Below are 16,843 nucleotides of genomic sequence, written 5' to 3' on the forward strand. Positions count from 1 at the left end.
AACAAGGAGGTGGTTTTAATGTTATGGCTGATCTGTGTATGATTGTTAGCAATATTTGTGGCTAAAACACAAACTCGATTACAAAGGGTGTCCGTATACTTTTGGTTCAGCTATAAAAAGTTCTCAAGCCTATTTCCGATCATACAGAAGTAGAACAACATGGAAGGCAGCACCATTATAACTGTGATAAGAGGATTTGTGCACAGGTCTGAAAATAAAGATAGTAAGGAACACTGTGAGCAAATCCTGACTGTAAAAGAAGAGACACACAACAATTATGAAAAAAAAACTATCTTTATTTAGAAAAAGGCATACACTTGATGACTTGAGGGCATTAAAAACTCCAAAAGTAGCTCTCAAAGTGACGAACACCTTCCAATTTATGTACTCGGCTTATTTATTTTAGGAAGAAATCCAGCCTGCTTCTTTAAAAACGTGATCAAACACACGAGCAATTTCTTTGAGTCCCGTCCGAAATAAAAGTTAACAGGAAATAATGAATTACAAGTAGCAGTTTTTATTTAATGTATACATAATATACAAATATCGTGTGTACGGCTCTAAACACCAACGCCTGAACATCGCATACGGATTAAAAAGAGCAGAAAAATAAATAACCTGTGAATGAAACTGAGGTCGACGCTTTTGTTTGGGGAAACAACAAAAAATACTGGGAGAAAAAATAAACATAAAAAAAACAGTTTAACAGGTTATAAAAATGCAAGCGAATTTGAGAGCTACATAATTCGGAGCCCGATTCTATCAGTGACGTACAGCAGCACATTGTGCTAAAATTGTTACAGAAACCAACTTTCAGTCGCAGCACTGAAATCATTAGGATAAAAAATGGCAGGTTAAAATACAAGCTACGACGTTTCTAGCAAAGTTTCTCTACGCAGGCCAGACATGACATGAGTGCACACGGACGCTTCGCTCGGACAGTGGTGGGAGGGGAAAGTTTGGAGATCCTGACGCGGCTGACGGAGGTCCTCGGACTCGTCACAGCTCACAGCAGGAACATCTGGAAAAATAAAAAACTAGACGTCAAACGTTTTCACACCGCAAACCTGCACATGCTATCGGCTGCTGCTCCGACTACGCAAAACGTCACAGATCACGTGTTTCTACAGGTTGGTGGTGTGGCTTGTTGAACATCTAATTTCAAAAATATTGCCACTCTAACAGCCTCCACTCTTTTAGAAGGTCTTTCCACAGGATTTGGGAGTGAGTTCATGCCAATTCAGCCTTTGTGAGGTCATGAACTGAAACTGGACAAAAAGGTCAGGCTCCAGTGCACCAATTCAGAAAGATAGAAAGGCAGATAGATGGATACAGACAGACAGAGACAGATAGATAGACAGAAAGATAGAAAGACAGATATAGACAGACAGATAAAAGACATATAGACAGATAGACAGAAAGATAGACAGACAGACAGACAAAGACAGATATATCCACACAGATATAAACAGACATATAGATATAGACAGACAAATAAATGGATAGACAGACAGACAGACAGACACACAGACAGACAGATAGACACAGACAGATAGACGGGTAAACACAGACAGATAGACAGATATAAACAGACAGACAGAAAGATAGACAGATATAGAAAGACAGATATAGACAGACAGACAGAAGGACAAATATAAACAGACAGACAGATAGATGGATATAGACAGACAGAAAGACATACATATATAAACAGACAGACAGCCAGACAGACAGAGAAATGTAAATGGATATAGACAGAAAGATAGACACAGATATAGACAGACATTCAGATAGGTAGACGAAAATAGATAGACAGACAGACAGATATAGACAGACAGACAGATATAGACAAGACAGACAGATGGATATAGACAGACAGACAGATGGATATAGACAGACAGATGGATGGATGGATAAAGAACAGACAGATATAGACAGACAGACAAAAAGATAGAATAATATAGAAACGACCGACAGACAAAAACAAACATACAGACAAATTGATATACACAGACAGACAGACAGATAGATGGAAAAAGACAGACAGATAGACAGACAGATACAGACAGACACAGTGGGCCCAACAGTGGCAATCTTCAAACTGATGGTCCAAAGCCCTATATTACATCACCACTGTACTAACGGCTCAGTTTAAGAGATCAGACGTGATCATATCCAACACCCGTAGCTTTGTTGCTATTTTAAAGCCCTAAAGTTTGGCATAACGCTTCCACCGATCCCTGAATATCCTGCTCACCTTGGAAACTAAAGTTAAAAGCATTTTCCACCCTGAATCCCACACAGATCACTACACACAGCTTTAGGTTTCTCACTGATCACACAGCGAGCACGTCTTACCTCCACCGTGTCCGCGTACATTATCTGTGCTTCTCCGATGATTTATGGGTGAAACACATTAAGGAAAGAGGCTCGAGACAGAATCCACAATCTGTACACGTCAGCAGTACAGCAGCCCCCCCAAAAAAAACAACCGCTCATCAGAAGAGCACCGCATCATTTACAGTGACGGGCCGCGAACCCTTCCTAACTCGTTAAAAGGAAAAGCTTGTAATTCAATTACACAAACAGAACCAGAATCATACTAATGGCTGAGCGTGAAAGGATATTGTTTCTTCTCTTCTTTGGCGCCGGTGCTGTCTCGCTTCTTTTCCGACTTCTCTTTGTCGTGTCTGGATTCCTACAGTAAAAAGAAATCGGGCATCGTGAGGCGGCGGCTTTCAAACCAGCGCAGGTTCGCTAATTAGCGGATCGTAACAAAACTCGGTCCCTCGTGTCGCTGTACGGAACAAAGAGGGTTTGGATAATGAGCGCGGTTTATCAACAACGTCCTCGTATTTTAACGAGAAGTAAAAACTAAACTGAGCCTGATTTAAATTAGTGTGTTTAACAGCTATCAAAACAGCAAATATTTATATGAAAATATATAAAAAAAAGGGGTTCATTCTAATTGCAGAAACGCTGCAACAGGACAAACTTATGTGATGATACCAGAGAGAAAATGACTGGACCAGTCCGCCAAATCGGTGCCATTTCTGTCCCCAGGACAATATATGTATAAATGTATATGAGAATTAACTTTAAAATGCATAAAAACCCCCATAACACTAAAATAATAGTATTTTTTCATGCCCTTCCTCTAACACGACACTTTACTATGTTTTCCTGCATCGTTTGGTGACTCCAGATCCCGTCTATGTTTTTAATATTTATTTTCCACAACAGATTTATAATAATGTGGTTAAATCCATGTTTTAGTCACGTCCCCAGATTTTCTCTCAGTCCCGTTACCATCACATTCGTCCTTCTGATCTGAAAATGTGGATTATCTGCATCTACTGAAGACCACGAGAAGAGCATTAGTACGTTCTCCCAGGGTTCAAATCTCTCCGTGTGCCGTGTACAGCAGCATCCCTGCTCAATATTTTTCCGACTCTGTTCAACACCCGCTCGCCCTCGACGTCTCCCCTTCAGGCGTTCACTGTCATTATCTTAAGCACACATCCATTTCTCCATCAGCTCCGAGTGAAGTTTGTTAGATGAGCTACTGGAGACCGGAGGGATTAAGTCAACCACTGTATATTTTAGGAGCTGAACTCGCCCAGAAGGCATCTGAAGCAATCTGAAGCAATTTCATTTCGAGACCGCAAAACACGGCAGATTTGACGTGTTTACTAGAGCAAGTATAAGCAAATAAATATTTATCTAACGCTAACCCGAGTTTATATCCAACTATTTATTCATTCATTCCTATCACACACACACACACACACACATAACCATATATTCACACACATCTATACATACCCACACATATACACAAACACATGCTCTCTCTCTCACACACACACTCACAGAAACACACACACAAATATATATACACATACAAATAAACATATATTCACACACACATATTTACACATCTATACATACACACACAAACATTCACATATCTACAGATACACAAACACATTCACAAATACACATATTTAAATATCTATACATACATACATACACTTTTACAATCTATACATACACACACAAAAACACATTCACATATCTACAGATACACAAACACATTCGCACACACACACATCATACATACACATTAAAATATCTATCTATACATACAAACACTTTGACATATCTATACATACACACACATACAGTACACAAACACATTCTCTCTCTCTCCCACACACACACACATATACAGTGTATCACAAAAGTGAGTACACCCCTCACATTTCTGCAAATATTTCATTATATCTTTTCATGGGACAACACTATAGACATGAAACTTGGATATAACTTAGAGTAGTCAGTGTACAGCTTGTATAGCAGTGTAGATTTACTGTCTTCTGAAAATAACTCAACACACAGCCATTAATGTCTAAATAGCTGGCAACATAAGTGAGTACACCCCACAGTGAACATGTCCAAATTGTGCCCAAATGTGTCGTTGTCCCTCCCTGGTGTCATGTGTCAAGGTCCCAGGTGTAAATGGGGAGCAGGGCTGTTAAATTTGGTGTTTTGGGTACAATTCTCTCATACTGGCCACTGGATATTCAACATGGCACCTCATGGCAAAGAACTCCCTGAGGATGTGAGAAATAGAATTGTTGCTCTCCACAAAGATGGCCTGGGCTATAAGAAGATTGCTAACACCCTGAAACTGAGCTACAGCATGGTGGCCAAGGTCATACAGCGGTTTTCCAGGACAGGTTCCACTCGGAACAGGCTTCGCCAGGGTCGACCAAAGAAGTTGAGTCCACGTGTTCGGTGTCATATCCAGAGGTTGGCTTTAAAAAATAGACACATGAGTGCTGCCAGCATTGCTGCAGAGGTTGAAGATGTGGGAGGTCAGCCTGTCAGTGCTCAGACCATACGCCGCACACTGCATCAACTCGGTCTGCATGGTCGTCATCCCAGAAGGAAGCTGACGCACAAGAAAGCCCGCAAACAGTTTGCTGAAGACAAGCAGTCCAAGAACATGGATTACTGGAATGCCCTGTGGTCTGACGAGACCAAGATAAACTTGTTTGGCTCAGATGGTGTCCAGCATGTGTGGCGGCGCCCTGGTGAGAAGTACCAAGACAACTGTATCTTGCCTACAGTCAAGCATGGTGGTGGTAGCATCATGGTCTTGGGCTGCATGAGTGTTGCTGGCACTGGGGAGCTGCAGTTCATTGAGGGAAACATGAATTCCAACATGTACTGTGACATTCTGAAACAGAGCATGATCCCCTCCCTTCGAAAACTGGGCCTCATGGCAGTTTTCCAACAGGATAACGACCCCAAACACAACCTCCAAGATGACAACTGCCTTGCTGAGGAAGCTGAAGGTAAAGGTGATGGACTAAACCCAATTGAGCACCTGTGGCGCATCCTCAAGTGGAAGGTGGAGGAGTTCAAGGTGTCTAACATCCACCAGCTCCGTGATGTCATCATGGAGGAGTGGAAGAGGATTCCAGTAGCAACCTGTGCAGCTCTGGTGAATTCCATGCCCAGGAGGGTTAAGGCAGTGCTGGATAATAATGGTGGTCACACAAAATATTGACACTTTGGGCACAATTTGGACATGTTCACTGTGGGGTGTACTCACTTATGTTGCAGCTATTTAGACATTAATGGCTGTGTGTTGAGTTATTTTCAGAAGACAGTAAATCTACACTGCTATACAAGCTGTACACTGACTACTCTAAGTTATATCCAAGTTTTATTTCTATAGTGTTGTCCCATGAAAAGATATAATGAAATATTTGCAGAAATGTGAGGGGTGTACTCACTTTTGTGATACACTGTATATATCTATACATACACAAACATTCACACACACACACACATTTACATATCTACAGATACACACATTCTCACACACAAATACACATTTTACATATCTATACACACACATACACAAACACACATCTACGTTCCCACACATACACAAACACATTCTCTCACACACACATTTACAAACACTCACAGAATCATACACATATACAAATAAACATATATTCACACACACACACACACACTTACATATCTATACATACCCACACAAAAACACAAACACACGTGTGTGTGTATTTACACACATTTACATATCGATACACATATACACAAGCACATTCACACACACACACTTGTATCTATACATACACAGACATTTGCATGTCTATACACACACTCACACAAATACATTCACACACAATTACATATCTATACATACACACACATACACACAAACACATTCTCTCTCTTACACACACACACACATATATATATAGCGAGAGAGATAGATAGATACATAGATTCTCTCTCTCACACACACACACACACACACACACACACACACACACACACACACACACACACACACACACACACACACACACACACACACAAAGGGATATATGGTTTAAGTGGGTTCTTCTAGGAGCCACAATGAAATGCATCGTGTCTGCAAATATTTTCCACATTAAAAATACGTCATTTATTATAAAACATTAAAGTTTTAATGTGACGTGTGTTTATGTTGTTTATGTTGTTCATGTTGTGATGTGAACAGATACAGTGGGTGGGAGGGGGTGGGGTGTAGGCCACACATTAAGGCTCATGGTTTCTAAATGATTTGGAACAGAATGTACTAAAAGCTCACGGTCGAGTGTCCAGATACTTTTGAACACACAGTGTCAGTCAGCATGGTTCTTGTAGTTCCGTCACTAAGCGAACAAACCTTTTTGCCTCCGGAGGTCTTGTCAGGTTTGGTCACTTCGCTCTTGTCTTTGCTGGTGGATTTGGAGCGCTTGCCGCTGTCCTTGTCGTTGGAGCGGGGAGAGTCTGATGGACTCACGCTCCGACTGTGCTTTGAGGAGCCTGTGAAGAACACGGGGGGTGATGTGGGGGTGAAAAAATAGAACACACACACGAGTGCAAAACAAAAATGTGTCTGCGACTCACTTGTACCATTCTCATCTTTGCGCCGCTTGGCTTCCTGGCTCATCTCTCGGTCGCTGTTGGAGAAGTCCTGGAAAAAAAATTACAGACAGAAAAATAAGTCAAAATTGCAAACAACTCTCACCCCCCTCGATGCCATTTTCCCCTCACAGTGGGAGCTAAATATCGGCTGTTTGCACAATGCACACGCCTCATTAGAAGCAGGCCGGTATGAAGCCCGGTATTACCCCAGCGCCACACCAACACACCGGTACTGTCGTCATTTAAAACAGAAAGGTCGCTCACTCGTTTGCGTTCCTTCCTGTCCTCCTTCTTGTCCCTTTCTTTGGAGCGGCCCCTGGACTTCTCGCCTTCTTTCTTGTCGGCGTCGCTCTTGGCTGGGACTGCGCTGTGGTTGGCGTGATGCTAGAGGATTATGGGATATGGATAAAAAGAGGGGTTGTTAGTATGGCCCACTGGAGCTTGGCTGGGTACCGTCTGTGTGAAATTACACCTGGGCACTGAGAGACTGATACAGGCTCAAACTGCCACTGCTAACGTAGATGAACACCACAATTCATTCTGCATTCGTAATATATACAATCGTATATTTTATAATTTATATATCATTTATAATTAATCAGGCATAACATTATGACCACCTTACTAATATTGTGTTGGTCCCCCTTTCGCAGCCCCATACACAACAAACTGTGATGCTCTGTGTATTCTGACACCTTTCTATCAGAACCAGCATGAACTTCATCAGCAGTTTGAGCTACAGGAGCTCGTCTGTCGCTCCCCACGTGCATCACTGAGCCTTGGCCGTCCAGGAGTCTGTCGCCGGTTTACCGCTGTTCCTTCCTAAGTCCTCTTTTGATACATACTGACCACTGCAGACCGGGAACACTCCACAAGAGGTGCAGTTTTGGAGATGCTCTGACCCAGTCGTCTAGCCGTCACAATTTGGCCCTCGTCAGACTCGCTCAGATCCTCACGCTCGCCCATTTTTCCTGCTTCTAACATCAACTTTAAGGATAAAATGTTCACTTGCTGCCTAATATATCCCCCCACTAACAGGTGCCATGATGAAGAGATAATCAGTGGTCATAATGTTATGCCTAGTCATATGTATGTAGTCTTTGTCTTATGGTACAGATAACCAAAAATATTCATATTTATTTATAATAACTTCTCCACAAAGGAAATGTATACAAAAGGTCGTATGGGCTCAGAGGCATAAACAAATGCATGGACCATCTATGTCAAGGTTGTTTAAACTGCCCAGGGCGACACGCTGCACAAAATGAGCTGCCGTCTCCAATGGCACAAACACAATGTGAATATGGCACATTATGATTCCTTAACCACCTCTTCACTCTTCTGCCATCAGGCAAACGCTTTAGAAGCATTAAGGCCAGAACAACAAGACTGACCAACAGTTTCTACCCACAGGCAGTCAGGCTTGTGCACAAACATGGACTATCACACACACTACCTACCTCATGAACATTAAAATGAAACTGTATATCCAATGACTGCTGCTATGCATATTTGCACCTTAAAACAACGTAAGCAACTTAAAAATAACTTAAAATAACTTAATGCTGCTATATTCTTAAACACTGCACAATTTTTTCTGCACCTTAAACAACTGCTACTATGTGCCTTTTTTTTTTACTACCTCAGTTTACTTTTATTTCTATTTTTACTCATTGTACGAAAAAGTTTTTATAGTTTAAGTTTATATTTAATAAGTTTTTATACTAAGTTTTTATTCTGTTAGTTTAATTTTGTTTTATGTATAATACTTATTGACGTTTGGAGGACGAACGAAGTAAGAATTTCATTGTACAGTGTAACTGCTGTTTTTTCTGTGCTCATGACAATAAAACTCTTGAATCTTGAATCTTTACAGTCAAACTGGCAGAACTGGCATGTTAAAGAGTTAACTTTTAGTACTCTTTATTAGTATCACTACAAATAATTCTCTCTTTAAAGGCCATGCGGACTTCTTTATGCATAGTTATAAATACAAAGAAAAGAAATGCACTTAAAAACGTACGTTATTTTCAATAATCAAAAGGAATAGGTAACTACATTAATCACGATGTTGTAGCTGGGGTTTGCTTTGCTCAATAAGAAATGCTTCCATGGGTCTGACGAGTCCAAAATAGCAAGTAGCTGGGAAAGGACTAGACTCTACAAAAAGAGTGAAAATCCAGAAAAAAGAAAGAAGTGCTTCAGACTGAATGGGCACACATTCCCACAGACATACTTCAAAGTCTTGTGAGCAGCCTTCTCAGAGGAGGGGCTGTTATAGCCAAAAAGATTTACATTTACGATATTTGGCAGCCACCCTTATCCAAAGCGACTTACATTACAGTTACAGTATAGACTAGACACAGCAGCAACCTGGTAGTGGTGGGGTTTGAACCAGCGACCTTCTGATTACTAGTCAAGTACCTTAACCACTAGGCTACGACTTGCCTTGATCACAAAAAGATCACATACAGGTCTGAAAAAAAAGACTAAGACTAAATTTATATTCTGTCCCCAAAAATGACTTGGTCTTGCTCACAAAGATCTCAAATTCACCAAGCTGTGCTGAGTCTGGACATAAAGCAGTTAGTTCATAATAGTTAAAGCACTAACTACAGCTACAAAGACTACTACAAACCTACCAAGCCTAAATCTAGATCATTAAAGGAAGCTCTGATATAATATATATATATATATATATATATATACAGTGTATCACAAAAGTGAGTACATCCCTCACATTTCTGCAAATATTTCATTATATCTTTTCATGGGACAACACTATAGACATGAAACTTGGATATAACTTAGAGTAGTCAGTGTACAGCTTGTATAGCAGTGTAGATTTACTGTCTTCTGAAAATAACTCAACACACAGCCATTAATGTCTAAATAGCTGGCAACATAAGTGAGTACACCCCACAGTGAACATGTCCAAATTGTGCCCAAATGTGTCGTTGTCCCTCCCTGGTGTCATGTGTCAAGGTCCCAGGTGTGAATGAGGAGCAGGGCTGTTAAATTTGGTGTTTTGGGTACAATTCTCTCATACTGGCCACTGGATATTCAACATGGCACCTCATGGCAAAGAACCCTCTGAGGATGTGAGAAATAGAATTGTTGCTCTCCACAAAGATGGCCTGGGCTATGAGAAGATTGCTAACACCCTGAAACTGAGCTACAGCATGGTGGCCAAGGTCATACAGCGGTTTTCCAGGACAGGTTCCACTCGGAACAGGCTTCGCCAGGGTCGACCAAAGCAGTTGAGTCCACGTGTTCGGCATCATATCCAGAGGTTGGCTTTAAAAAATAGACACATGAGTGCTGCCAGCATTGCTGCAGAGGTTGAAGACGTGGGAGGTCAGCCTGTCAGTGCTCAGACCATACGCCGCACACTGCATCAACTCGGTCTGCATGGTCGTCATCCCAGAAGGAAGCTGACGCACAAGAAAGCCCGCAAACAGTTTGCTGAAGACAAGCAGTCCAAGAACATGGATTACTGGAATGCCCTGTGGTCTGACGAGACCAAGATAAACTTGTTTGGCTCAGATGGTGTCCAGCATGTGTGGCGGCGCCCTGGTGAGAAGTACCAAGACAACTGTATCTTGCCTACAGTCAAGCATGGTGGTGGTAGCATCATGGTCTTGGGCTGCATGAGTGTTGCTGGCACTGGGGAGCTGCAGTTCATTGAGGGAAACATGAATTCCAACATGTACTGTGACATTCTGAAACAGAGCATGATCCCCTCCCTTCGAAAACTGGGCCTCATGGCAGTTTTCCAACACGATAACGACCCCAAACACAACCTCCAAGATGACAACTGCCTTGCTGAGGAAGCTGAAGGTAAAGGTGATGGACTAAACCCAATTGAGCACCTGTGGCGCATCCTCAAGTGGAAGGTGAAGGAGTTCAAGGTGTCTAACATCCACCAGCTCCGTGATGTCATCATGGAGGAGTGGAAGAGGATTCCAGTAGCAACCTGTGCCGCTCTGGTGAATTCCATGCCCAGGAGGGTTAAGGCAGTGCTGGATAATAATGGTGGTCACACAAAATATTGACACTTTGGGCACAATTTGGACATGTTCACTGTGGGGTGTACTCACTTATGTTGCCAGCCATTTAGACATTAATGGCTGTGTGTTGAGTTATTTTCAGAAGACAGTAAATCTACACTGCTATACAAGTTGTACACTGACTACTCTAAGTTATATCCAAGTTTTATTTCTATAGTGTTGTCCCATGAAAAGATATAATAAAATATTTGCAGAAATGTGAGGGGTGTACTCACTTTTGTGATACACTGTATATATATATATATATATAAAGAATTGCATAAAAGTGTGCAAAAGCAGCCAGAGGATCGTTAAAGATGTGGATTTCTGATGTGATATTTGGCAACCTGGTAATTTACCATCACCTGTCTGATCTGTTCGACTATCTAACACGGGAACAGAAAAGCCAGAGAAAGTGAGAAGTTAGAAAAGCTCGTTAGCACAGCGGGAGCTGAACTGTAATGCCAGGCGTACATGAGGTGGTATTTCTGGCACCTAATTAGGACCCGTTACACGTTCCTCTCACTGCCGGGGTGGCTCGGATCATTTAGCTTTTACAGTACGCAGGTCAGACCTTTCTAAAACATCCTAAAAAAAAAATCCCTTACTTACCCTGATAAAATACAATCAGAGCTTCCACCAGCAAAACCATTAATCCCAGTTTTCACTACTCGGTTCTGAACTCGGGTTTCTTCTCTTTTCCCAGTCGCTCAAATATAATTCTCATTTTGTTCATGAAAGCTTAAAATCAAACAGACTTTATTAAAAAACACAATATAAAATTAATTAGATATACACTACATGGACAAAAGTACTGGGACAACCCTTTGTAATTTTTGCTTCCAACTTTACTGCAACCGTCTAGGGAAGGACCTTTCCTGTTCCTGTTCACTGTGCGCAAAGCTCTATAAATTTACATTTACATTTTAAGCCTTTAGCAGACGCTTTAATGCGAAGTGACATACAGTATTGTGACAGTATATTGTCTAAGCAACTGATGGTTAAAAGCCTTGCTCAAGGGTCCAACTGTGACAACCTGGCAGTGGTGGGGCTTGAACCACAGACCTTTTAATTACTAGTCCATTATCTTAACCGCTAGGCTACAACTGCCCTATAAAGACATGAAGAATAGCTCGGTTTAAAGAAACTCCAGTGTCCTGCACAGAGCCGTGACCTCAGCCCCACTCAACAGCTCTGGGATGAACCGGAACATCGACTGAGGCTGTCCTGTCCAACATCGGTGTCCAGCCATACAAACTGAGCAAGTGATGGCTTAAGTCCTGCAAAGGACTGGCTCCCTGTCAAGGATATTTTTGCCCTGCGACCAGTGTTCCCCAGTGGTGATACATAGACCAGGATAAACTCCTCCAAAGTCTGAGAGCCGCTGTTGCTCTAGCTGAAAAAATCATATATAGATCACTACTTTTTGTTTTCGAAATAGTGTCCAACAAGGACACGGTCAGCTCATGGTCATGATGAAGTCTGGACATCTGATTCCAAAAACCATGGGCATTAATAAAGTGATGCTGTATCTGCTTCCAATGCTTTCAGGAACAAACTGTACTCCCACCCCCACACACAGCTTAATTTAGAAAAACCTGGAGGCATCAAGTGTATACAGAGCACAAGCAAACACTAGCTTTAACTGCTAGATGATGTCATTAAGAACGAGTCCAGCTAAAATTTCTGCCTTTTTCACATCATCAGACCCAAGATTTGTATGATTTGTGAGGTGGATGGAGCTCAGTGCTTGACATGGAGCTATTTTAGCTAAAAATGTGTTAACTGACACGACAGACGATGATTCGAGTGTTGGAAAGCTCTTCAATCGGCATTTTTTAAGACTGAGCTTAATGCTGCCAACCAGTGACTGGACCAGATACGACCTCTATACCTTAGTTCACACTACACGATTTTTGCCCTGATTTTCGCTCGGCGCTAGATTTGCCGGCTCGGGATCAACTCGGCGTTCGCTCGGCGATCGAAACTCGGCTCTCAATCGCTGTGTGTGAACTACTCAACAACTAGTTGATGGTTTATATCAGAATACAGTGTATCACAAAAGTGAGTACACCCCTCACATTTCTGCAGATATTTAAGTATATCTTTTCATGGTACAACACTGACAAAATGACACTTTGACACAATGAAAAGTAGTCTGTGTGCAGCTTATATAACAGTGTAAATTTATTCTTCCCTCAAAATAACTCAATATACAGCCATTAATGTCTAAACCACCGGCAACAAAAGTGAGTACACCCCTAAGAGACTACACCCCTAAATGTCCAAATTGAGCACTGCTTGTCATTTTCCCTCCAAAATGTCATGTGATTTGTTAGTGTTACTAGGTCTCAGGTGTGCATAGGGAGCAGGTGTGTTCAATTTAGTAGTACAGCTCTCACACTCTCTCATACTGGTCACTGAAAGTTCCAACATGGCACCTCATGGCAAAGAACTCTCTGAGGATCTTAAAAGACGAATTGTTGCGCTACATGAAGATGGCCAAGGCTACAAGAAGATTGCCAACACCCTGAAACTGAGCTGCAGCACAGTGGCCAAGATCATCCAGCGTTTTAAAAGAGCAGGGTCCACTCAGAACAGACCTCACGTTGGTCGTCCAAAGAAGCTGAGTGCACGTGCTCAGCGTCACATCCAACTGCTGTCTTTGAAAGCTAGGCGCAGGAGTGCTGTCAGCATTGCTGCAGAGATTGAAAAGGTGGGGGGTCAGCCTGTCAGTGCTCAGACCATACACCGCACACTACATCAAATTGGTCTGCATGGCTGTCACCCCAGAAGGAAGCCTCTTCTGAAGTCTCTACACAAGAAAGCCCGCAAACAGTTTGCTGAAGACATGTCAACAAAGGACATGGATTACTGGAACCATGTCCTATGGTCTGATGAGACCAAGATTAATTAGTTTGGTTCAGATGGTCTCAAGCATGTGTGGCGGCAATCAGGTGAGGAGTACAAAGATAAGTGTGTCATGCCTACAGTCAAGCATGGTGGTGGGAATGCCATGGTCTGGGGCTGCATGAGTGCAGCAGGTGTTCGGGAGTTACATTTCATTGAGGGACACATGAACTCCAATATGTACTGTGAAATACTGAAGCAGAGCATGATCCCCTCCCTCCGGAAACTGGGTCGCAGGGCAGTGTTCCAGCATGGTAATGACCCCAAACACACCTCTAAGACGACCACTGCTGTATTGAAGAGGCTGAGGGTAAAGGTGATGGACTGGCCAAGCATGTCTCCAGACCTAAACCCAATAGAACATCTTTGGGGCATCCTCAAGCGGAAGGTGGAGGAGCGCAAAGTCTCGAATATCCGCCAGCTCCGTGATGTCGTCATGGAGGAGTGGAAAAGCATTCCAGTGGCAACCTGTGAAGCTCTGGTAAACTCCATGCCCAGGAGAGTTAAGGCAGTTCTGGGAAATAATGGTGGCCACACAAAATATTGACACTTCAGGAACTTTCACTTAGGGGTGTACTCACTTTTGTTGCCGGTGGTTTAGACATTAATGGCTGTATATTGAGTTATTTTGAGGGAAAAATAAATTTACACTGTTATATAAGCTGCACACAGACTACTTTTCATTGTGTCAAAGTGTCATTTTGTCAGTGTTGTCCCATGAAAAGATATACTTAAATATCTGCAGAAATGTGAGGGGTGTACTCACTTTTGTGATACACTGTACATCAGCACACACACAAGTTTTACAGTATTTCTGACCTTATCGTTCTCTACAAAACACCCACGCTGCATTGCAAAAAATATTAATTAACCTCCAACTCACTATAGAACAATCCATGCCGTTCATGTAGCCAAATCCACTCAGATTCATTTATTTTCCAGTTTGATTTTACGCTGCACATCAGCGCACAAACTCTGATCTCTCGCTACTTGCTGACGTGCATTTTTGGACGTGGCATCATTAAACCCCTCGTCACTTCTCGCGTTTGTTTTCGTGACGGAACGTAGTTCGGGAGAGCAGTCGGTGATAGATGGTGTAGTGCGTGACCCCCTATCGCAGATCAGTCGTGTGGTGTGAAAGCCACACCGACTTGAAAGACTCCCGATTACAAGAGATCCAGTCGTGTAGTGTGAACCGTACAGCGACCATGACCACTTGGAAAGTCGTGTTAGTGTGACCTTGGCATCAGGTCATGCACGCAGCAAGTAGTGCTGAGGGAATCATATGAACGCTCATACGAATGGAGACGTAGAAATTAAACGGATCATTTATAAACATATTTTACTTCAAATATTGAATGCGTCGACGTCATCGACTAGCAAGGTAGGTTAGAACTGTTCTTGTTCACTGATGTTTATAAATCGTATAAAAAAAACACGCACAAAATTGACACGTGGCTTTAAAACTCGGCGTGATCTCGCTATCGAGCACGGCGCACCGACATCAGCATATTTTCAAATATCCTGCGGCTGCATTCAGTGACGGGCCCGACAGAAAGACTTATCTCTGCGCCGGAGGAAAAGAGCTGCTCGAACCAACGAGTACAGATTATTAGGACGAGCAGAGAGTCCGGTCGGATTCAAAAAAAAAAAGAAGCCAGTGCAGCTCGGGAGAGGACGGCCGTGCGGGGAGGATATTGTGGAGCAGAAACGAAGGTTTGTGCTAATAGATAAACACAGAAATGAGATACAAGCTCATTTCCTTTCGGAAGGACACATTTTGGGCTAATAAAGGACGTCTCTGGTTTACAGTGTGCAGCCTGGGCACAATCATGTTCGAGAAAGGTGCAGAAGCTCATCGTGATGTAGGATGTTGGTCTACCACCTTATAAAATATGGGCCTGCGTACCCCGTTTACACACTCATGGCCTGCTGGGTGATAAAATATGACGCCTAGGAAGCTCTCGTGTAGAAATACAACAACATATTAATATTCATGAGCGTGCGAAAGAAAAACAGCCTCACATCGTGATGACATTTCAACAAGTTTAACATTTAAGGTTGTCTGCGCTGTGCTAAATAATGTCAAGCGCTGCGCTACTGGGATTCTGGGGTGGCACGACGGCCTCTTTCAACGGCCCTCTTATAAGTATTTTAGACCACTGTGGGACGGGTTGCGTTCCAGTTTGTATAAAGCTAAATTTGAACTGTTTAGGGGATTCTCACCATAAATAAATGGTTCCAAACCAGGTTCATAAGTGTGACACGTTGTAGAAACGATGCTAAAATGATTGCAGAAATAAAATTAGATTCAGATTGCAATACAAGAAACACCTGATACTGAGGGTATATTTCACCTGAACATAAATCAAAACCAGATATCGGCTCTTTTCTGATCCTTAGGTTCCAACTAGCACTGTAACAGACACAGAAGTATATAAGGGAACTAATTATCGAGTTTATCCTTATTGCCACTACAGCAGTGACTCCTGTTACTGTGGAATATCAGGTCAGTCAGGTCACATGCAAGGCCAATAAGCATGATGTCCTGTTTTGTCTCCTTTAAGGTCCACCCTATATGAACATTTGACCTATACGGCACCTTTAAGTGCTGCGATGACCAGTGACGAGTGTCCACGGATAGGTATACATCTGATGGACACGTAAGTTAAACCAGTACGATTCTTAGATTAGGAAACTAGCTAGCAGCTCATGATTTGTAGGACATGACATGTCAAATGTTGACAAGATCCTGAATCCGCCTGACTTATATTCGTGCCAGAAGACATAAGACATACAGCGACTCTACACCGATCAGGCATAACATTATGACCACCCCATACGCAACGAACTGTGCTGCTCTGTGTATTCTGACACCTTTCTAT

At 42.4% G+C, this 16,843-nt stretch overlaps 1 protein-coding gene across 2 annotated transcripts in view; it reads right to left on the bottom strand.

Annotated features, from left to right (window-relative positions):
* Positions 1-275: 275 nt before the first annotated feature.
* The window catches only part of thoc2 (THO complex 2), an 85,896-nt gene continuing 69,328 nt past the window's right edge, over positions 276-16,843 (bottom strand). The window contains exons 34-39 of one of the 2 annotated variants that reach the window (XM_063000362.1): positions 7,264-7,383; positions 6,988-7,048; positions 6,758-6,897; positions 2,628-2,698; positions 2,359-2,406; positions 276-1,021 (exon numbers count right to left, since the gene is read on the bottom strand). In XM_063000362.1, the coding sequence (XP_062856432.1) occupies positions 2,379-2,406; positions 2,628-2,698; positions 6,758-6,897; positions 6,988-7,048; positions 7,264-7,383 (420 nt within the window). In that variant the 3' untranslated portion in view covers positions 276-1,021; positions 2,359-2,378. Of the gene's footprint in view, positions 1,022-2,358; positions 2,407-2,627; positions 2,699-6,757; positions 6,898-6,981; positions 7,049-7,263; positions 7,384-16,843 lie in introns of both variants that reach the window. The other variant, XM_063000361.1, reaches the window with a different exon arrangement.

This window comes from Trichomycterus rosablanca, chromosome 8 (genome assembly GCF_030014385.1).
Source record: "Trichomycterus rosablanca isolate fTriRos1 chromosome 8, fTriRos1.hap1, whole genome shotgun sequence".
Taxonomy (NCBI): Eukaryota; Metazoa; Chordata; class Actinopteri; order Siluriformes; family Trichomycteridae; genus Trichomycterus; species Trichomycterus rosablanca.